The sequence below is a fragment of the Lemur catta genome, chromosome 19, assembly GCF_020740605.2.
Source record: "Lemur catta isolate mLemCat1 chromosome 19, mLemCat1.pri, whole genome shotgun sequence".
NCBI classification, from domain to species: Eukaryota; Metazoa; Chordata; class Mammalia; order Primates; family Lemuridae; genus Lemur; species Lemur catta.
This window is the reverse complement of record NC_059146.1, coordinates 14,415,831-14,438,888: the sequence shown is the minus strand read 5'-3', so window position 1 is coordinate 14,438,888 and position 23,058 is coordinate 14,415,831. Positions and strand designations below refer to the sequence as shown.

Genomic DNA, 23,058 nt, shown 5'->3' with positions numbered 1-23,058 from the left:
ATGTTAAAGAACTCAGTGGGCTATAAGAGAACACAGATAGACAAATAAATTAGATCAGGAAAATAATACACGAACCATATGCATTTACAAGAAACTCATCTTAGATTGAAGGACACACATAGGCTGAAAGTGAAGGGGTGGAGAAAAATATTCCAAGCAATTAGCAACTAAAATAGAGCAGGAATGGCTATACTTATATCAGACAAAATGGACTATATGCCAAACACTGTCACAAGAGACAAAGCAGAGCATTACATAATAAGTGTCAATTCAAAAGGAAGACAAAAACAATTATAAATATACATGTACCCAACATCAAAGCATCTAAATACATAAAGCAAACATTGACAGATCGGAAGGGAGAAATAGCAATATAAGAGTAGGAGACTTCAATACACAACTCTCTATAATGGATAGATCATTCAGACGGAAAATCAGTAAGGAGACAGCAGAACTGAAATAACTGAACAATACTTTAGGCCAAATGGAGCCAGAAGAAATATACAGTATATTCCAATGAATAGCAGCAGAACACTCATTTTTCTTAAGTGCGCATACAACATTCTCCAGGATAGGATACATGCTGGGTCACAAAACAAGTTCCAACAAATTTAAGAAGATTGAGGTCATTCCAGGTATATTTCCAATAACGATGGAATGAAACAAAAAATTAATGATAGAAAAAAATTGGGGAGGAAATTGAAAAAATGGTGGATTAAGGGCGACCTCCTGGCTCTCTTCTCCCAGAGTAGGAGGTGAAGAACACAGAGAGCTACATGTGAGTGGGTCACTCTCCCACAAGAACAGCATCGTGAATCTGCAGAGAAGCAGCATGGGACAAGCAGCGCTGGGGGAAAAAAAGGTGAATTGGAGAATCCACCACAAAATCCGGAGAGTGTGAGATATACAAAAGAGAATAGAGTGTGGGACGGCCATGCGCATCGGCCAGCCAGGGCAGTGTGGTCTGACTCACAGGAGGACGATTCTTCCTCCACCAACCTCCACATCCACTCGGGCAGGGAAACCCCTGAAGTCAGTGCAAAGTTGTGGCATGGGATGACAGGCTGTGTGGAGAAGAGACAAAAGCGGGAAACATTTTGAGCTCTCCAGTGCTCTGTGCTAGGTCCACACTGGGCGGGGGAGGGGCTGGTCTGAGTGGATATTTCCCAGGTCCACGGGATGGAGTTTGGAGACAGGCATCTCGCCTCTGGTGGCTGCTGGGACCAGAACAAAGAAGGTGAACCTCGAAAGGAGGCTCTGCCCCTGGAAATCGCCGAAGATTCGGCTGGCACAGGGTGGGACAGAGAACACAGGACCCTCCACTGGACTGACGCCAGACTAAGGGTCAGGGAAGCAGTGGGCACAGCCAGCGGCTGGTTGAGACAGCCTGCCCAACCCAGAACCCGCTGCCCCCCACCCTGTCCACAAAACACCTCAAATCGCCAAAATAATTTTGAGTAAGATAAACAAAGCTGGAGGTATCACACCCCCCAGTTTCAAAACAGATTACAATTCAAATCAAAACATTGTGGTACTGGCATAAAAACAGACATATAGACCAATGGAACAGAGTAGACAGCCTAGGAACAAACTTATGCATGTACAGCCAACTGATTTTTGACAAGAGTGCCAAGAACATATAAGGGGGACAAGACAATCTCTTCAATAAATGGTGCTGGGAAAATTAAATATCCACATGCAAAAGAATGAAATTGGAGCTTTATCTCATATTATATACAAAAATCAACCCCAAATGGATTATTCTCAGATGTAAAACTGAAACAAAACTCTTAGAAGAAAACACATGGAAAATGTTTCTAGACATCAGACTGGGCAATGATTTCTTAGATATGATGCCCAGAGGACAGATAACAAAACCAAAAATAGATGAGTGAGATTACATCAAACTAAAAGGCTTTTGTTTAGGAAAAAAATAAAATAAAATAAAATGAAAAGGAAACCTACAGAATGGGAGATAATATATGCAGACCATTTATCTGATAACTGATTAATATCCAAAATATATAAGAAACACCTGCAATAATAGCGAGAAAAAAGAAGACCTCATTAAAATTTGTCAAAGGATCTGATTAGACATTTCTCTAAAGATATACAAGTGGCCAACAGGTATATAAAATGGTGCTCAACATTATTAATCATCAGAAAATGCAAATAAAATATCACCTCACGTCCGTGGCTGTTACCGAAAAACAAAGGTCAACAAGGGTTGATGAGAATGTGGAGAAAAATGAACTCTTTACACTGTCATTGGGAATGTAAACTGGTGTGGCACCAATGGAAATCAACATAGAGGTTACTCAAAAAATCAAAAATGGAGTTACCATTTGATCCAGCAATCTTACTTCTGAGTATGTATCCAAAGAAATTGAAATATGGATCTCAGAGAGATCTGCACTTCTGTGTTAATTACGGCCCTATTCACAATATCTAAGATACGCAAACAACCTAAATGCCCATTGACAAAAGAAAGGACAAGGAAAATGTGGTATACACATAGAATGGAATATAATTCAGCCTTAAAAAGGAGGAAACCCTGCAAAATCTCTCTCCTATTTTTTGGTTACAGAGACAAAGGGCTTCCAGCAAATTTAGCTTGTCTGTGTGATCCCTCGTGTAACCCTAGTCTCCTCTGCTTCTTGGAACCAAACCCACTCCAGGGTAATTCTATCAACACAGGTCACACAATTCTCACCCCTGTAGTCACAAATACAGCCCTTATACATAACTGAAGATGATACTTACCTCCTGTTTTCACCATAAATGGAAGTTTGGAAGGTTTTGATACTTACTAATATTACTTTTCAGTGATTTGTAGAAGGCCAAGGGGTAGTGATTTATGCAACCATATTCATGTATGGAAAATCCTTGTTCATGTAGTGAAACTTCTTACATGCAGTTACAGAGAAAAATCTTGAGTATTAATTGGATAATTGCTATGATATAAGGCAAAACATACCGGGTGTCAAATAAATGATACAAACAAGAATAATATCAAGAATGAGACCAAGGAAAGTTTTATAGGTGGTAGCATTTGCTATGGGCCTTGGTAGGATAGAAGGAAAGGATTTAGAGGCAAAAAAAACAAAAAGACTCCAGGACACGTACTGTGGAATTGTGAGACTGACGTGGCTGAGGAGGGGGTGCACGCAGGTGAATACAGGGAGAAGCTATTAAAAGAAGCAGTTTATAAAACTCTCAAGAATATTTATAATTTAAAGAGGATTACTGATCTTGGAAAACTTAGTGGCAAACCTAGATTGAAGAGATGTTTTAAGGCAACAGAATCCTCAAATCCTTCGGCTCAAATAAATTTCTACTTTGATGACTTTCACCCTTGACTTACACAGTCATGGAGACACTTTCTGAGAAATGTGTCCTTAGGAGACTTTTATCATTTTGAGAACACCATAGTGTTCACTTACACAAACCTAGATAACAGAGCCTACTACACACCTAGGCTACATTGTATATAGCCTATAGTTCTGGGGCTACAAAGCTATACAGCATGTTGCTCTACTGGATACTGTAGACAATTTTTAATATAATACAATGGTAAGTATTTGTCTATCCAAACATATCTGACCAAAGAAAAGGTACAGTAAAAAGTATGGTATAACAGATTAAAAATGGTACACCTGTATAGGACACTTACCGTGAATGGAGCTTGCAGGACTGGAAGTTGCTTTGGGTGAGTCAGCGAGTGAGTGGGGAGTCAGGTGAGGGCCTAGGTCAGATACTACTGAGCACTACTGTAGACTTCATCAACACTGTACACTTAGCTATGCAAAGCTTATAACAATTTTTTTCTTTCTTCAGCAATAAATTAACCTTAGCTTACTGTAGCTTTTTTTACTTTATAAACTTTTAAATTTTTTAAACTTTTTGACTCTTTCATAATAACACAGTGTAAAACACAAACACACTGTACAGCTATACAAAATTATTTTCTTTCCTTTTATGTGTTTAAGCTTTTTTCTACTTGATTTTTTTTTTTTTTTTTTTTACTTTTAAGACTTTTTGCTAAAAACTAAGACATAGGCCGGGCACGGTGGCTCACGCCTGTAATCCTAGCACTTTGGGAGGCTGAGGCGGGTGGATCGCTCGAGGTCAGGAGTTCGAGACCAGCCTGAGCAAGAGCGAGATCCCATCTCTACTAAAAATAGAAAGAAATTATCTGGCCAACTAAAAAAAATATATATATAGAAAAAAAAAGTTAGCCGGGCATGGTGGCGCATGCCTGTAGTTCTAGCTACTCGGGAGGCTGAGGCAGTAGGATCGCTTAAGCCCAGGAGTTTGAGGTTGCTGTGAGCTAGGCTGATGCCATGGCACTCACTCTAGCCCGGGCAACAGAGTGAGACTCTGTCTCAAAAAATAAAAAATAAAAAACTAAGACATAAACACACACATTAGCCTAGGCCTACACACGGTTTGAGTCATCAATACCACTGTCTTCCACCTCCACACCTTGTCCCACTGGAAGACCTTAAGGGGCAATAAGACATGTGGAGTCGTCACTTTCTGTGATGGCAATGTGTTCTTCTGGAATATCTCCTGAGAGACCTGCCTGAGGCTGTTTTACGGTTAACTTTTTTTTAATAAGTAGAGTATACTCTAAAATAATGATAAAAACTATAGTATAGTAAGTACATAAACCAGTAACGTAGCCATTTATTATCAAGTATTAAGTACTGTACATAACTGTATGCACTCTACTTTCATACTACTGTCAGCATTGTAGGTTTTTTGACACCAGAATCACCGCAAACATGCCTCGTGCTGAAACTTTGCTACCACTGCAACGTCACTGGGCAATAGAAATTTTCAGCCACATTATACTCTTATGAGACTACTATCACATACGCAGTCCATTGTTGACCAAAACATCATTTTGTGGCACATGACTGTATTTAAAAGTGAGTCTCCCACTGAAGCAAGGGAAGCAGCATTAAAAGTAGATAAACCCAGTAATTAAAGCAACTCCAAATTGAACATGAATGTCTTTTTAAATTTCTTTCCCTCCAGACTGACAGCTCCATAAAAGCAGGGATGGCAGCTATTTTAGTCACCTATTTTTATTAAGCATATACCATGATACCCAGCAATGGTAAGTACTCAATAAATAAATGCTGAATATATTTTGATTAAATTCCCTATGTATAGCTTCTTCGGAGTTGCAATTCTTTATCACACTGTTTTATACTTTGCAAGCTTTCCCTATGATATGTTAAAATATAAACTACTGTGAAAGATTTTGAATTTTGAATTTAAATACAATGACAACTTTCTGCCACCTCTTGAAATAATTGGAATAACCCAGAATCACAAAGTCAGGGCTGGGAAATCGCAGCTCCACAGTTATGCCTGAGAGGTTTTAAATACTCCCCTAAAACACATCTTTTTAATCCTCAAAATGAAGATTTTGTTCACCTTGTGGAAACGGTGCATGTGAACAGATGTACTCTGGAAAAACAAAATTTGATCAATATTGGCCAGAGAACAAAGGGATTTAGACCCGAATGATTTCCACATTTGGCTACTGTGTATCACTCACCGGAGACAGCAGCGACTGCCCTGCTGTCGCAGAGAAGAGCTGTGCTGATTTCCGTTAGACGTGCTTCTGCTAAAATAGATTAATTCTTAGTCATCAGAATCTGATTTGGGCTCAAGCTTAGCAGGCTAATTTTCAGCCTATGGGAGTAAAATCATGGTAATTTTCCGATCATTTAATGGAAAAGAAAACAGCAAAGATAAAAGAAAAACACAACACCAAGAGGCTACAAACGTCAAATATTGTCTGCCTCTCTTGTCCATTAAATATCATCTGGGTAGGGTTTACTTTTACAAGGCATGATTTCCCTAATAATTAAGAGTGGGAAGGTTCTCAGAGTGTGTAGTTTACTATTTAGAAAAATGTCACTAGAACAAGGCTAATTAAACCTTGGCTTTTCATCACAGTCTAGCTCTGGTTGCTATAGTTCCCTGCAATTTGAAGCAATGGTCTTGGGCTATATTTTACTACCAAAGGAATATAGGGTGCTTTGGAACAAACGGTTATCAGAAAAGAATATTTATTCCACTGGGAACTTGATTTTTAAAAAACTGGTAATTTGTGGCTTTTCTTCCATTGTATTTCTCACACTGAAATGGCTGTACTCTACTCCATAACCAACTTGGCTCAAACATGCACATATTTATTAAATGTATATATGCCTTCCAGTGGCATTTTGCCAGATACTGAGCAAAAAATAATGAATAGATCCTGGTCTTTGCCTTGAGATGCTCAGTCTACTGGGAGAGTGACACGGTGACAAGTATAAGGTGCTATGAAGACCCTGTGTCCAGGGAGTTAGAAGAGGCCTTCCAGGCTGTCACTATTCAACCAACTCTTGAAGCTGAAGTCGGACTTTACCAGGATTATGAACTTCCAGCCAAACCTGGCAGAACATAGTTCCAAGAACATTCTTCTTGGAACTTCACTATAAAAATTTTTTGCAACAAACTTTTAAATTTTAGATTTACAAATGAGAAGTTACAAAAATAATACAGGGAGATCCCATTTTCCCCTAATGTTAAGAAATTACACGACCTTGGTACATTTGTCAAAACTAAGAAATTAACATTTACTATGAAGTAAACAGACATTTTTACAGTTGGTATTTTTTTTTTACAATTTACAATTGTACAATACAAAAATTATCTGTATTTCACCAATTTTTCCATTAATTTTTGTTGTTGTTGTTTTTGTTATTCCAGGATCAAATTCAGGATACCACATTGCATTTTTAGTAGTCATTTCTCCTTAATCTCCTCCAATCTGCGGCAGTTTCTCAGTTTTTTCCTTGTTTTTCACAGCCCTGACAGTTTTGAAGCATACTGGTCAGGTAGTGTCTTAGTCCACTTGGGCTGCTACAACAAAATATCTTAAACTATATAATTTACAAACAATAGAAATTTAGTTCTCGCAGTTCTTGAGGCTGGGAAGACCAAGATCAAGCCACCTAGGAGATTAGGTGTTTTGTGAGGGATTGTTTTCTGCTTCATAGATGGTACTTTCTTGCTGCATCCTCACATGGTAGAAGAGATGAACAAGCTCCCTCAGGCCTCTTTTATAAGGGCACAAACCTCATTCATGAGGACTCTGCCCTCAAGACCCAGTCACCTCCCCAAAAGGCCCTACCTTTTAATACCACTACATTAGAGATTATGTTTCAATAATATGAATTTGGGGAAGATGCAAACATTCAAACCTTAGCAAGTAGTTTGGAAAACATCTTTAAATTTGCATTTGTCTGAGGTTTCCTCATGATTAAATTGGAATTATGGGTTTGGGGGAACAATACACAGATATGTCCTTCTCATCAAATCAAGGGTACATGATATCAATGCGACATATCACCATTGATGTTAACCTTGATCTCTTGGTTAAGGTAGTGTCTGACAGGTACAGTAAAGTTATTTTTCCCTTTCCATCTTCTAACCTTTGGAAAGGAGTCAGTAAGTCCAGGCCATACTCAAGGGGAAAGGAATTAGGCTCCACTTCCTGGATTGGTGGGTGTATCTACGTATCTTTTTTGGAAGGGAGATTTATCCTTTCTCCCCCATTTATTTATTTATTCAATCATTTATTTGTATCAATTTGTACTCATGTATATTTATTTAATGTTTTGAGTTATTGTCCAATACTATATTATTTATTTTGTTTCTCAAATTATTCCGGTCTTAGCCAGTGGGGGCTCTTTTAGGTTGCCTCGTTTGTCCTTTTGACATGCTCCATATTTTCATTCTTTTAGCACTTCCTTGCCTTTTGGCTCTACAAGATACTCCAGGATCATCTTGCATCATCCATGAACTCAGCCCTAGAATCTACCATTTCCCCAAGGAGCCCTGGTTTCTTTTATTAGAGAATAGTATTAGAAACCAAGATATAGGCATTGCGCATGGTTTTTATTAGTGTATTCAAATGCTGAGATAAAACACAAGTATGAAGAAAAGAGATGACAGCAAAAAAATAATAATAATAATGGAAGCTAGAAAACATAGACCAATGGGAAAGTGACTCAACAGACTGTGAAAAATAAAAGGTAAACCAGTAGCGGTGGAAATAGAAAAGCAAGCCAGCTGGTACCACAGAACCCCAGAAAAACTTGGAATTGAAGGCACAAGAGTGTGGGAATGCAGATGGGCTGAAAAGAGAATGGGTAAAAGCCTATTTTAGAAACCAATCCCTACTTTCCTTCCCACCCCATGTACACCAAGGCAATATTCATCCCCACACCAGCACGAGACTGGGGCTTCATGTTCCAGAGAGGTTCAACCAGAAGGATTCTGGAATTGGGAACAGTAGACCCAGGTTAAGGTAGGGGTATTCAACTGAAAACAGGAGAATTATATGAAACATCTCAGCTCACTTCTTGCATTTGTCCCTGAGAGCACCGTCAACCAGATTAAGGACTCTGCTTTGGATAAATTTGAAGACTGTGCTGTGTTTTGTATTATTCTTCATTTGCTGTTTTTCCCTGAGGGAAAATGATATATCCTTCCCTGCTTACCTCAAGCCTGGTCATGTGACTTCCTTTGAACAATGAGATATGAGCAGAAGCTTTTATCGGGATCAATGGTTTCTTGTGTTGTATTCACCCTCAGCCATGAATTCAGTTTTATCCAGACGGGACAACTCCATCAACCTGGATCTTGTAGCAACAATAATGAGAAGCAGAGCTCCAGCCAACTTGTAATGGACTTGTTGCATAAGCCAGAAATAAACCTTTGTTGTTATAAGCCTGTGAGGTTTTCAAAGCCTTTGTTATTCAACATAATTTTTCCTGAGTAGATTGATATGTCTTTTCTTCCTTTTTTTGGAGCTTTGTTGAACTCTTTTGAAACATGTCTCTGGGCCCTGTGGTACTTTATATGAGGTGTGAGTTTCTAATATATTCCCACCCCCACCAAGCAGATGCTTCAGCTGTTGGCTGGGATGATGAGTCATTCTATTGTACGACAAGAATAAGCGCTAAAATGTAGTGCTGGGCGAGTGAGGCTTGCTTTCTCAGTTTCTCATGACATCACTAGGGTTGGTATCCCTGTGTTGGGATTAGACCTGTGGAAGTCTAGCTCAGCAGATTTCCACTCCAGCTTAGGATCAGGATGCATTCTTAGAGAACTGCACAAGCCATCATGAGACACCTACTTTAAGAGATTAGAAGAGATTAGACGTTTCTTCATCAGCATAACCTGTGCCTCTTTTGAACTGGAAAACTGGTTACTCTCATGGTATCACAGAAACTTATAGGCTTGAGCATCTGAGAGGATTTGAGGAAGGCTCTACTGTAGAGCTAGTTTCCTTATTTATGGGTGTCTAAACTACCATTAAAAATACGCATTTACCATCCCAGTCTAATAGCCATCTGTTGAGTCCATCAGCTTGCAGCTGTGGTGGAACCTAGGGTATACCAGAGCTAAAAGATCTTGGAACACTTTTCCAGAGAAGAAAAGCAATGACCTTGCTACTCTGGACAAATGGGGAGGAGGGCTGGGTTACTATAAAATCTTTTTACATAATATTTTTAAGTGAAAATTTTTACTTTCCAAAGCATACTCTTGAAATGAATTATTATGACTATATAGTAGAGCATGGTGGTTAAGAGTAGAGAACCTGGAGCCATACTGCTTGACTCAGCTCTACCACTTGTTAGCATGTGACTGTCTTGCTTCCGGGACGCAGACTCTGGGGCTGACATTCCATGCAAGAGGCTTATGGGAGAGTGCGCTAGGGCTCAATACTTTTGAGGAAGTAAGGAGAATGGGGTTGAGTGGGAGGAAAGGTGAACTGTGATGTAGTTCCAACCGGGCTTCAGTTGATCCCATGAGGAGCTCTGGGGCTGGAATGGCCTTTCAGAGATGTCCTGAATTGAGGCAAGGGGCATTGGGTGTGGATTGCTCCAAAGGGAGGAGAATAACCTTGGATGAAGGTTTACCCCACAGAAATTTCTGGGGAGGGACTCACCTGTGGCCGACAGCACCCAATACACCTCGAATGATAGCCTGGGTCCAAAAGAGTGCTGGAAAATGCACTGCACTCTCTCAGGAGCACCACAATTATCCCAGGAGAGTTACCTAAACTCTATGTTCCTCAGTTTCTTTATCTATAAAATAGGAGTAATAATAGTACTTTTCTCATTGGGCTGTTATAAGGATAAATTAATATTTGTAAAGCAGATGGAATATTGCCTACCACACAGGTAGATTATGTAAGTGTTTGTCAAATAAATGTTCAGTGGAGGTTTTCAGAGAATATACTTTGACAAACAGGGGAATTTTATAACTAGTCTAATAATTGCTTTTATGGGGATAGTTACTCTGGAAGTACTTTTCAATGTTTGAAAGCGGTTAATACCCAAGTAGTTTAGGTCTCCATGAAAATGTTAAGAAAAGTATTAATTTGCTTGGAAGCTATTTTGTAATAATCATGGAAATATAAAATTTATCTTAGGATTTATTCAGATTATTAAGTATTTTGAATTGCTGAAATATGAATTAAAGGAGTATAATTTTTGGCAAGTGCTACACTATACAACATATGTGCATTTTCCCCTTCCTCATTACAACTACCTTATGGGATAGATCCTATACTGTTGTTATCACTACGTACAGAGGGAAATTGAGACTCAGAAGGGTTTGCAAGGCTGGGATTCCAAGCCGACTCTAAAGCCTTGATACTTAACCACTGAGCTCTACTTCCTTCCACATAAATCACCCACACATCCGGTTGTTCCAATTCTTTAAAATATGTTTGATTTCTTAAGCATTGTACCCAAAGAAAATGTAGCCTTCTGGTGTCATCCTTCACAAAGATTCATACATAACTCAAAAGCATCATATTGGATCTTCTTAGTGGAAGAGCCAAGCTTCTCATCTCAAATAATAAATAATTGAAGTATTAAAGTGTTCACTTGTACGCATAATGAAGATGTCAGCTTGCATGATATGCTGGAAGCATTGTATAAAAAGATACATTCTGTATCAAATTATATACTTAGTATGGGGATATGTATCATGGCATCAAAAATTTACTCAGCACTTTTCTAATCACAGCATCTAATCACAGTCTCATCCTTCAAAAACCTGATCCTTTAAAAACAGCTTAGATATATCCACTAATCCGCTAATTCATAGTTACTTGTAGTTCTGCCCAAAGTCAGCAATTGTGCCTGTCAGTTGAGTAACTTAATCAATAATTGAAGCTCCACAACTGCTAGTGCTTGACTGATGCACCCCCTTGACAATTTTATTGCTAAATCTCCACGTTTGGAATATCCTAACTAAGCTAATTTTAACTGGGGTAGCCTGAGATACAAGGTCAGGTTAAATATGGTAAAAGAAGACAAAAGCATTCCAGATACTGGAGAATGCTTGTTTTAAAAACAGAACATATTTTGGTGCTATTTCGCCTTTCAATATCCATTCCCCCCACACCATCACACCAGCTCAACTTTGTTCAGGTAGATGCCTTGAGCTCAGTTAAGTATAGCCCTCAACCCAACGAACCCCAGACTATTTAAGACAAAGTTAAAAGCTGTCATTTCTTCCTAACACATCACTGACTGATACCGTGTCCCTACACGTCTCTCCATCTTTTCCTTTCCATTTCTACTTCCCAACATTCTCACAACTGGCTTTTACACTGTCAAAGGTAATATCATTTATGTTCAGTTCTCTAACATTTTTAAATGTTCCATGCCATGTCTATGAATTGGTTCTGAATCCTAAAATCAAAATATTGTTTCCATAATTATGGCTATGTTAATATTATGAATATGTTAATATTCTAGTGGGACCAAATAGTGGGTTATAAGTACATATCCCATATTATTACACCCGAGCCACTCAAAGGACAATGTCCAGTTTAAGTAAATGCTCTTTCCTTACACTTCAATAGCTCAAAATTTAAGTTTACTACATATTTTGAGTATTTACTGCTCATACGGTATTTACTTTTACTTTTCCTGGATTTCTGATTGCTTTTGTTTTCTTTTTGGGAAAATAAACATATACCTTCTTCACCATATCCTCAATATCTTCCAGATTCTGACTCATTATTGGAATCCAGTACATTTTTTCCTTGAAGTTTACCAACTTCTATTAGTCTACTAACTCCAATTTGGATTGGTTTCAGAATATTTGGGCCATAACTTTCTTACAAAACTTTTTTAATAAGTTTCTAGTTGCCTTCTTTTTTTAAAAAAACAATACCTTTTTCTCATATATTCAAGGTTTCCAAATTTTCAGTCATTTTATCCATTTCATGGAGGTACTTTTTCCTATGTCCTTTCCCAACCCCTCTGTTCTCTTAATTTAGTGCAACCTCAAATTCTGGGTTCAAGTGATCCTCCTGCCTCAGCCTCTGGAGTAGCTGGGGCTATAAGTGTGTGCCACCACACCCAGCTGTTTTTTTCTATTTTTAGTAGAGAAGAGGTCTCTTGCTCAGGCTGGTCTCGAACTCGTGACCTCAAGCCATGGTCCCGCCTTGGCCTCTCAGAATGCTAGGATTACAGGTGTGAGTCTCCGTGTCCAGCCCTTATTTAGTTTTGATTGATTACTCTCTAGGCCTGATGCACAGCTATTATTCTAGACATTACTGTTCAACAAGGTTGAATCAATTGTTTTCAGTGACCTTAACTCTTGGTCTCAGTCAAATCTCTCAAAGTGAGGAACATTCTTGAGTAATTTCATAAGAACAGGTTGAGTGGAAGATGAACTTTAGGAATTTGAAGATTTCCAAATACTGTATATTTTATTCTTTTATACACTTGATTGATAGGTTAGTTGGTTCTAGAACATTAGGTTTAAAATAATTTTCCTTCAGAATTTTTAAGATATTACACTAATATAGCACCTGATTTAGCTGTTGAAAAGATTGTTACCATCTTGGTTCTAATTTTTCTGTAGGTGGCCTCTTTTTCTGAACAATTTTAAGATATTCTTTTTAATCCCATGTTCTGAAATTTTTATTCTTGGTAATCCAAAATTCACAATGCTATAAAAATATCTCTTTTAGTTATTGTTTGAGGCACTCAGATTTGTATCTGAAGACATGTATCTCCCTTCATCACTGAGAAGCTTTATTATTTTATAGAAAATACCTTCCTTGAACTCTCCCATGGGAATCCTATAGGTTGAAGATTGGATCTCCTAGATTAACACCCTATACTTTTTCTTACATATTATTTTCTCTTTTCCTTTCTTGTCTTTCCTCTTTTCAAAAAAAATTTGAGTCTATATTTTGGGACATCACATAAACTTTATCTTCCAACTATTCTTTAATCTTGTAAAAATTTGAATTGTGTTTTTAATTTTCAAGTGTTCTCTTTCACTTTATGATCATCCTTTTAAAAATCAACCTGTTCAAATTGTATGTTTTCTCAAATATAAAACAAGTTAAAATGATTTTTAATGTTATCTTCTAGTCTCTGTGATATTTGTTTTCATAGAGTTTATGTTTTTCTATTAATCTCAGTCTTTCTCAATAATGCTTAAAAGATTTATTCCAGTGTTTTGTGATTCTTGTTGTCTAGACATATCTACTCATTTTAGAATGTGAGAGAAATGTTTGACAGGGAGCCGTATGTCTGTGGGTGAGTCTTACTGATTTATTCTCAGGTGATGCCAGGTATACAGAAAGGTGACCAGTCATTACTGTCAGAATGAGGAGAGATTCTTTACAGGGTTTTTAAATTTATTTCTTCAATTGTTTTAGAGAAGAATCCTCTGATTTCTTACTGAAGGAGAAGAGGCTGGCATTAGGCTAACTGACAAGCAGAGGTGGGAGGAGTTGTGTATACAGTAGTCCCCTCCCCTTATCCATGGTTTTCCTTTCTATGGTTTCAGTTACCCACAGTCAACTGTGGTCCAAAAATATTAAATATGAAATTCCAGAAATACACAATTCATAATTTTTAAATTGCATGCCATTCCAAGTAGTGCGATGACATCATACGTCTTTCTACTTCATCCTTCCTGAGACGTGAATCATCCCTTTGTCCAGCATGTCCCCACTTCCCATACTGTCCACCTTTCGGTCACTCAGCCATCTTGGTTAACAGATTGACTGCCATGGTACCACGGTGCTTGTGTTCAAGTAACCCGTATTTTACTTAATAATGGCCCCAAAGCACAAGAGCAGTGATGCTGACATATTGTTATAACTGTCCTATTTTATTATTAGTTATCACTGTTAATCTCTTACTGTGCCTGATTTATAAGTTAAACTTTATCACACGTATGTATGTATAGGAAAAAATGTAGTATGTACAGGGTTCAATACTATCCATGGTTGCAAGCAGCCACTGGGGGTCTTGGAACTTATTCCCATGGACACAGGGGCTGCTGTACACATATCCTGTTGATACCCTTTCTCAGCCAGCCTCACTTCCCAGTCCCTTCCTTCCGCAGTCCAAGCCTTAGTGAGATCCTCCTGGCCACTCATCCATGGCCTTTAATATAGCCCACTTTGCTGTGTTCGGTGCTACAGTCTTCATCATTCAAGCTTGCATTTGCCTTCATCATGCAGAACTTTGTGGGAATCTCTGGTCCACCTATGCCTCCTTCCATAATGTTTTTATTAGGACTCATTTTAATATAGTCTTGGAAAAGAGAAGTCTTGGCTCACTGGTTTGTACAGAAACTAGTTTTACATTAAAAAAAATAATCCTGGAAGCTGGGCAAGGGGTTTATATTAATATTTCAACAGGTAAACGTGGAAGCATGGCCACCAGTGGGAGGCTATTTCAGTAACCCAGGTAGTAAGATGATGGGCATCTAGACTAGTGTAGTGGTCATGAAGATATTTATAGAAAAATGACAATTCAGACCTACCAAGGAGGTAGAACAGAACTAGTGGTTCACTGAAGGGGTAAAATGAAGAAGTGGAATTAAGGATGACATTCAGGTGTCTGGCCTGAGCAACTACGTGGCCAGTGGCATCCTTTGTGACACAAGGAACACGAGAGGGTGTGTTCAGTGGGACAGATGGGCAAGCTTGATTTGGGCATGGTAACATGTGTCATCCAAGTCCAGATGTTCTGGAATCAGTTGCACGTACAAGTCGGCAGCTCAGGAAAGAGCTCCAGACTGAAAATGCAGGTTTGGTAGTTATGGGAATACAGAAGCTATTTGAAGCCTTAAGAATGGGTATGATTGCTGCGAAAAAACAAGAAGAGTAGGGGGCAGGCCTCAGGCAGAATCCAGGATTCTGACATGAAAAAGACAAGAAGAGGAAGGGGAGCTCACAATGTCACCTGAGAAAGGAGAGAAAGAGATGAAGGACTTAAGAAACACTGATGTTTGAGGAAAAAAGAGTTATGAAAAATTCTAAGAAGATTCAGACATACATAGGTGAGAAAATCCAAGAGGCTGACGCGTCCAGAAGCTCTATCTATTATCCATCTGATGCACCTGCCTGGCAAAGCCCAGCTCTGGACCAGCCCAGCTGTCATCGTTCATTGGGACCATTGCAACGGTCTCCATTGGTCACTCTGCCTCTGCCCAGCAACTCGCCCATCTAGTCCTCACTCTGGGCAAATCTGACAAATTGTTTCCCTTCTCAAAATCCTTCATGGATTGCCACTGCCCTTTAATGTAAGGTCAAATTCTTTGAGCTAAAGGAAGGGTCCCATGGACCTCATTTGGACTTCCACTGTGCCCAACATACACTTCTGTGACAGCACTTACATTCTTATTGCACTATGTTGTTCACATGCCTTTCTTTCCCACTTGACTGTAACTTACTTGAAGTTAGGATTCATAGCTTATTTTTAGTTCTCCAGCAACTACTTCATTCAATGTTTATAAATGAACAAAAATACAACATAGTTTAATATTGGCTTGATGGCCGCAAATCATCAGTTTAATCATTTAATCAACAGATTTTAATCAATATAAAATCAATGTATTTTACTTTTAAGACCTGTTGTGGTATCCTTGTCTCTGGACTAAATAACCCAATTCTTTAGTTCTTGAGTATTTTTTGTACAGTTTTTTTTATGTCTTCTCTCTTCCTGCCAGGACTAAACTATGAATTCTTGCTAGCTTAATTGTCCTATCAATAATTTTCTCATTTGTTTCTCATTTCTTATGTGCTGAGAAATCTGTAGATGATCCAGCTTGTTAACATTTTGAATAAAATAAGCATAAATTATTGAGTGAGAATTTGAGCTCTTCTCCTAGGCCTAAGGGGTTCCAGCTGTCGTGTCTAGACCTTGAGACAGATGGTTTGTTAGCTCAGAGGGTTCTGTGTTGTACCATCTAGTTCTCTGGTGGGTCAGGTAGGCCAGGGAGCCTAACAAAGAGTTGCTGAAATGCAAAAACTACATGCAAAAGTATACTCTTTATCAAAATATACTAAATATAATTTGAACCTAATTTCTTGACTCAGTGTTATGCATGGCAATATTTAATGCATTGTCTGTGGGTATGTTGAAGAATTAACCAAATTCTCTCATATTATAATCTATTCTGAATGTAGCTTCTGCTGCTTTTTCCAGCTCAGTGATAAAACCCCAGTCCCATTCTCTGCTGCCCCTTATCACCATTACCACCAGGATGCTCAGAGTTATCACCTCTATGTTAGGTTTCCAGATGGAAAGATTGTTGCACCCAACGTCACTGCCTCATTATTTCTGTTTTTCCACTGTAACTTTTTACTGCTACTGACAGTTATTTCTTATCCCTTCTATTACTTGCTCCCTACCCATCCACCACCACCACTCTCTGGTTACAGCTTAGGGCTGAAATGAAGTTTCCTAGAGAATTTGAATATTACACGAAAGCTTGGATAGGCCCAGTTGAAGTGTATGTAATGAATCATCTGTGGAAAACCATCCCAGGATTCTGTTCATTTGAGTCATTATTTCCTAATAAGTGCTTATTATGCTTAGGTTTTTTTTGCTTTGAGAATTGACCATATACATTATCCTGGATTGAAGAAAATGGTAGTGTAAATTTCACTAACTTTATAAAAGAAGAAAGACAATACTATCTTCTCAATAAAACCATCCCCATTGTTCTTAGTTGAACATATTTTTTCTTGCTTTGAATTCTTGCATAATAGCGCTTAATTAATCTTTATATAGAAATTGTTACAATCTCTTATTTTACAAAGTGTGGATACTTATTTTATCCTCCTGCCTGGAGTGATTAAAGCAATCTACGGATGGGAATTCTGATTTACTCATCTTTGTTTTCCTTGCAGCACCGAAAGAAGTAAAATAATATAGGCATTTGACAATTATTTAAAGAGCTGAACAGAAGCACTTGACGCTCATAAATGCATAAAGTTACTTTATTTTAAGTATACATATAATTTTGAAAAATATAAATGCTAAAATATCTCATCTTCTTCATCTCTTAATTCCATAAAAGTCACAATAGAAAGCTTCATAAAACTGTAAAATACTATAATGTTATAGGAATTTTAGGTTTTATATTGGAAAAAATTATTAGTAATATATTGAAATGTTTTCTGTTCTTTATCATTTTGTTCCACCATGTTGATCTACTTCATTTAAAATAAAAAGATGCATCATTTCTCCAAAGTTAATAAAGACTTAAGAGAATAAAAATAAGAATATCTGAAAGTGCGTATTGATTCTGAAAAGTAATGTGTACGAATATGTACCAGCCATGAAAATGGCTAAAAAGAGGCAACTATTCACTCTTTTCACATCGTAGGACTGGGACAAAGTTACTTCTGGCTCTAAAAGTTTCACTGGATGACTTTAGCCCTGAGTTGCAATATTTGTCTAGGAAACAAAATTCTTGATTCTTGTAAGTACCCATAGAGCACAATGAAATGAGCCAAGAAATAGGACATATCCAAATTTCTGGTCAAAATGCAACTTGACTGTTAGCATATGTTACAAAACTTTTTTTTTTTAATTTCAGGCTGCAATGAAGCTCAATGAAATCATCATCTGAAAATTCCCAAGGCCCTTCAGGTAGTGAAGTGCTATGAAATATCACTTGATTACATTCAGCCACTTGGTGCCACTGGGCTTCATGCTCACGCTGTGAAGAGCAGATGTTAACTATCATGGGATAGAAATGAGAAAATCTCAGGTTCCTGCACCAAAATCATTAAGTGGTATGAAAAGGATTGAAGAAAGCTTTGTCCCATCCCTGAACAATGTCAACCTCTGTAATACAGCTCAAATGGTTTTGTTTTGTTTTTAAAAGATAGTCAGCAGTCAATACATTTCAAGTACTTTAACACAGTTTTAAAAAAAAGAACCCAAAAACTTGGAAGACAATCATTCTCTAATAAACATCAATAGATAGCTGATAAAAGATTCACTCTGTGTGGGTTGGTGCATGTGCATAAAATACACACAAACTGAATTACTGACAGCAGACAATTGTTTTCCCCCATTCCTTCAGGTGGGCTGCAGAGGAGGGAGGCTTTTGTTTGCCTCCTTCCTAAAGTCCTAAGTCCCCTCCCCAACCTTGACTGAAGAAGAGGAAGAAACATTCCTGCCTATGGCACACAAAACAATTAGGATTCCAAGTAGTCATTTCTCCCACTAGAGAAGAGTGAATTTCATCAAGGAAAACAGTGTTCCCAAGAGATTTTCTCTCAAACACAAAAGCAGAGGCATTTATGCTCCTCTGATAAGGCAGACGCTTGGCCTAGTCATGGCTTTCATTCCAACAGTTAAGTTTCTACAACCACAAACAGGAGTTCTGGTTAACAAACTCTGATTGTGCTTAGCCTTTACTTCAAGCAACTGGAATCTTTTACCTCCCAATGCATATCAGGGGGGAAGGGAGAAACACTTTATAAAAAATTTACTGTTGTAATTTGTGTCCAGTTTACATAGAAACAAAACCACCCTAAAATCTGTCCAGTTCTTCATCACTGAGTAAATTCAGTTAAAATATAGATAATTTGGGGGCTCTACGTGGACCTCAGGTTTTGCTTGTTAGTTCGGTAACTATGTCAGTTCCTTTGAAAGTAATGATTTTTTTAAAAACTTCCCTAGGTTCCGGTAAACACTGAGAGGGTTTGATATTACCTGTTTAGTTAGCGAATATAAGGTACTATTCTGCGTTCGTGTCATGAACACCAGCCTTCTGTCACGGAATACAGATGATGAATGGAGGTGCAGAGAGCTTTTACAGCTATTATACCTAAAGCTCAATGGGGAGCTAAGTTGCTTCAGGAATTCTTTGAAAGGTATGGAGGAGGCATGAATCTGGAAATACTTGATTTGTGATCAGAAAAAAATATATATTATATCTAGAGCTTTTATAAAAGTAAACATAAATGTCTTTAACAAAATCATAGGTTAGGCTGAATTTTTACGCATGGTTTTAAAACATTTTATTGATGCTTCTATTAGTAATCAAAGGGGAAAGTTCTCATATAGCTCTATATTAGAGTAACAGAAAACTAGATTGTGTAGAATAATCATTTTGAGGATAGCTCTAGATACAAATGTGATGCCAACATTTGGCATGTGAGATTTTAACGCAATAATATGTAATTCTCCACTACCATTTTAATGACAAAATTAGGGTCGTTTATGTCTAATTTGTGTAAAATTAAGTTTTAAGATTATCAGATACTGCAAAGTAACAGCTAACTCTGGATAATAAAATTTTTTATGATCAAAATGTCAAGGACAGATTTATAATTTAGTTAATGTAAAAATGAGTGGGAGTCAATAAGTACACATCATAAAACCAAAATAAATGGTTTCATTCTGCTTCTAGTACTCCTCCTACAATCAGTTATAGTTAGGATATAGTACAACTGTCGTTACATGAATCCAAAATTATAGATTCAACATTAAAATATTATTTTTAACATACATTCACAATACATAATGTACCTGTTCAAGACATTACATTTAAATACCCTGTTAAATTTGTTTAATAAAGGTCTAATTTTCAATATGGTACTTTGAAACACACATACATTTATATGTACACAAATATATTCTAAATGTCCCAATCTCAAAGAATAATTGCCTTTGCATCCTAAAAACGTGTGTGTGAGAGCACTGTGAAAAGTATATGCACATCTACCTCTGCAGATCTATCTGCAATCCTGCAACACTTTATAGATGTGTCAATGGGCTATGAGCTATTGTATCAATAATGGTGACTGACAATGTGGGTAATAAAATATATTTACCCTCATTTGCATAATGGTAAATTTCTTGGACCCCTGATGGATTTTTCCACATGTGGTTTGGTTTTTATGAAAACTGGCACAAGAGACTTGACAACTTTGCCCTTTGCCTACTGTCACTCTTTCCTCTTTTTTACTTTGCACATATGTGCACCAGCCACACACAGAGCACATACACAAACACACAAATACTTCAAAATGAAACAATTGTCTAACAATACTGCATAGAACATTGACATGGTAATACAATCAACATCTGTACCCAAATACTACTGTTACCAGAACATGAGTTATTCCCATTACATAGGAGTTTATCTCTTCTCCCTCAGTCTCCTTCATTGAACAGTTAAATTTCTTTTAAAGAAAGGGAAAAATGGATCCTTAGAAACATGGTGTTTTTAATCTGATCTAGCCTTCTGGCTTACCCTAGAGATTGTGTATTTGTGTTTGTGTATGTGTGTGTAAAAATCACATTATATACAATACAATTTTTACAGAAAGCCTGGCAGCTACAAATAAGAGGTAGAACTACTCAAAACTATGTTTCCTGCTGCAGGAAAAAATTCATTTTCTTTACAGTAATTAAAAAAAAGTTTTAAAAATTGACAAAAAATAAGTTGCAGGTTAGGCCCCATAATTTAAACAACAAAATCTAGGAAGAAAAATATTCTTCAATATACTCAACAGATAAGTTCATTAAAGGGTTAAAAAAAGTTGCATAGGAAAAAGGGACATTCCAGCACTTGCTACAATGATGGCAATGGTTTCTCTATAGGGAGTGAAGTACCTTTAGTTTTCTTCTTTTGATAACTCTAAGATTAGGGTTTACAAGCAAGAGCAAGTTAGAATAGCAGCACTTTTTTTTCCGGTCAGAGAGCTCTGTAAGTGAGAAGGGACTTTGTCTGGAGGTCAAGGTTTGTTCTACCAGACAAAGACAAGCCAGTTAGCATAGCTCCAAAGCTAAAGTTGTAAGTTCTTTCAATATTTTAATAAAAGGTGTTTGTAAAATCCTTAATACTTTTGTCCCCTGCTTAATAGAGGAAAAGGACAGGTCTGTGCATGTCTCGAGTGATACAGGAATTTGGTTGTCAGAGGACACATCTGAAAGTTTAGGAACAAAAGGGGGATGGATTGCTCAGATGCTGTTTTTAAGGAACGGTACACTAGTGTCTTGATTTTACCTATGCAAGAGAGAAGCAGAGAGAGAGCGCTGTATTATTTGGCCAGTGACCAAAAACTGAAACAAAAGTTAAAAAATAAACAAACAGCCAGACAAAAAAACCCCAAGAACATTAACAACAAAACTGTCAGTTTCAAGAAAGACAAACAGGTTACAATGTAGTTTCTGTTCCCTTGCTCCTCCAGAAATAATCATTGTCTTCAGGCTCAAGTTCTATTCTAATTTGAGGCACAACTTTTACTGGAGTTCTAGGAGGACTAGAGAAAAATTAAAAAAAAATAAAAAAAAAAGAGAGAGAGAAAGAAAAGAAAAGAAACATTAAGTAAATCAGGTATCTTTTATCATCTGTCAAATGTTTATGCCCTGGACAGAAGTCAAATGTGTCATTCTTATTCTCTTTTAATACTTATCTCTTCCCTGTGTTTACAAAAACAAACATTTTTCAATGGGAGGAAGGTACCAACAGAATCAAGAAATTCAAGTAAAAATTTCATAAGATTTCATGCCGAGATTGAAACAAAACCAAACCAAAAACGAGAAGAGGGACTACCAGGTGGGTAATACTGTCAGAAATTAAAGGACAAAAAGACTGACATGCTGAAAACATTCAGAGATTTCACTGCTTTGAGAATCAAGTAGGACCTGAAATCTCTAGAGTCTTATTGAGACGCAAGGAAACTACTAGAAGGACAGCTGCCAGGAAGCACCAGTTACCCTTATAAATCAGGGATGATACTGAAATTACAGGAGCTAATGGTTGATCCTGGGCTGTAACGTAATGTTATTGAAAGATTCCAACTTTTTTTCCTAGGAGTAAGTGTGTCTCTTAGGATGCTTTTGACCAGTAAAATCTGGGACCAGTTTTGGTCATTGGGTAAAGAAGTTCTGCCAATAACCCACCGTTAACTACATTTCTGTGGGGCAAACATCCCACAGAACCACGTAAAAACCTTGGGCTCTGCTTTACCTTGGCAAACCGAGTGACTGAAGGAAAGGAATTTTATCAGCATGATGTGTGGCGTTCAAGGAATGTTGGTGATCTTTCCCCTGGGGAAAAAAAATGTTTAAATCATAAATAGTAGGTCTTTGGTAAAGTATAAACTTAGAGTGAAAATAAAAATCTTCATGAAAATTGATGCATTTTTCACAACTGGAAAGGGTAAGAAAGATAAGTTTAGACATTTCAATCAACAATGTATCAGGCTAAGACGCTAAGTAGTGTAGTGTGGTGAAGCCCAAATCACTTAGTTTCCTTTATTTTACATTTTCTGGGATGGGCCATGGATATCTTTTCAGTGAGAAGGGTAAGAAGGGAATCATTTTTAGAGGGTGACAGCTCTCTTCTTAACGTATAAGGCTTGTTCTTAGATTTCCTTCCACATCCAGCCTTCACAAATTTGTCCTGCTGTTATTTATGGAGAAAAAAAAAAAAAAACAGTACTTACTTATGCTGCCACTCTACTTCTATCACTTTTGTTCTTTCGTAGATTATAAAAATTAATATGCCATTAGGAAATATTTCAGTCAAAATGATCATGTGTATTTTTGCTTAAGTAAACTTCTAATTTATCAACTTGTAATTTATCCTTTTAAAGGATTTTTAAGAGGATGAAGAACAACTGGCACGTAAACTTTTTTCATAAGCCCCAAATTCTGGCTGATGATTTTTTTA

The 23,058-nt window shown here is 37.4% G+C and overlaps 1 protein-coding gene across 1 annotated transcript in view; it reads right to left on the bottom strand.

The window, feature by feature from the left end:
* Positions 1–21,007: 21,007 nt before the first annotated feature.
* The window catches only part of SLC4A4 (solute carrier family 4 member 4), a 324,449-nt gene continuing 322,398 nt past the window's right edge, over positions 21,008–23,058 (bottom strand). Inside the window, exons 25-26 of the mRNA XM_045531644.1 lie at positions 22,354–22,433; positions 21,008–21,643 (exon numbers count right to left, since the gene is read on the bottom strand). Coding sequence (XP_045387600.1) covers positions 22,390–22,433 — 44 coding nt within the window. The 3' untranslated portion in view covers positions 21,008–21,643; positions 22,354–22,389. The remainder of the gene's footprint in view (positions 21,644–22,353; positions 22,434–23,058) is intronic.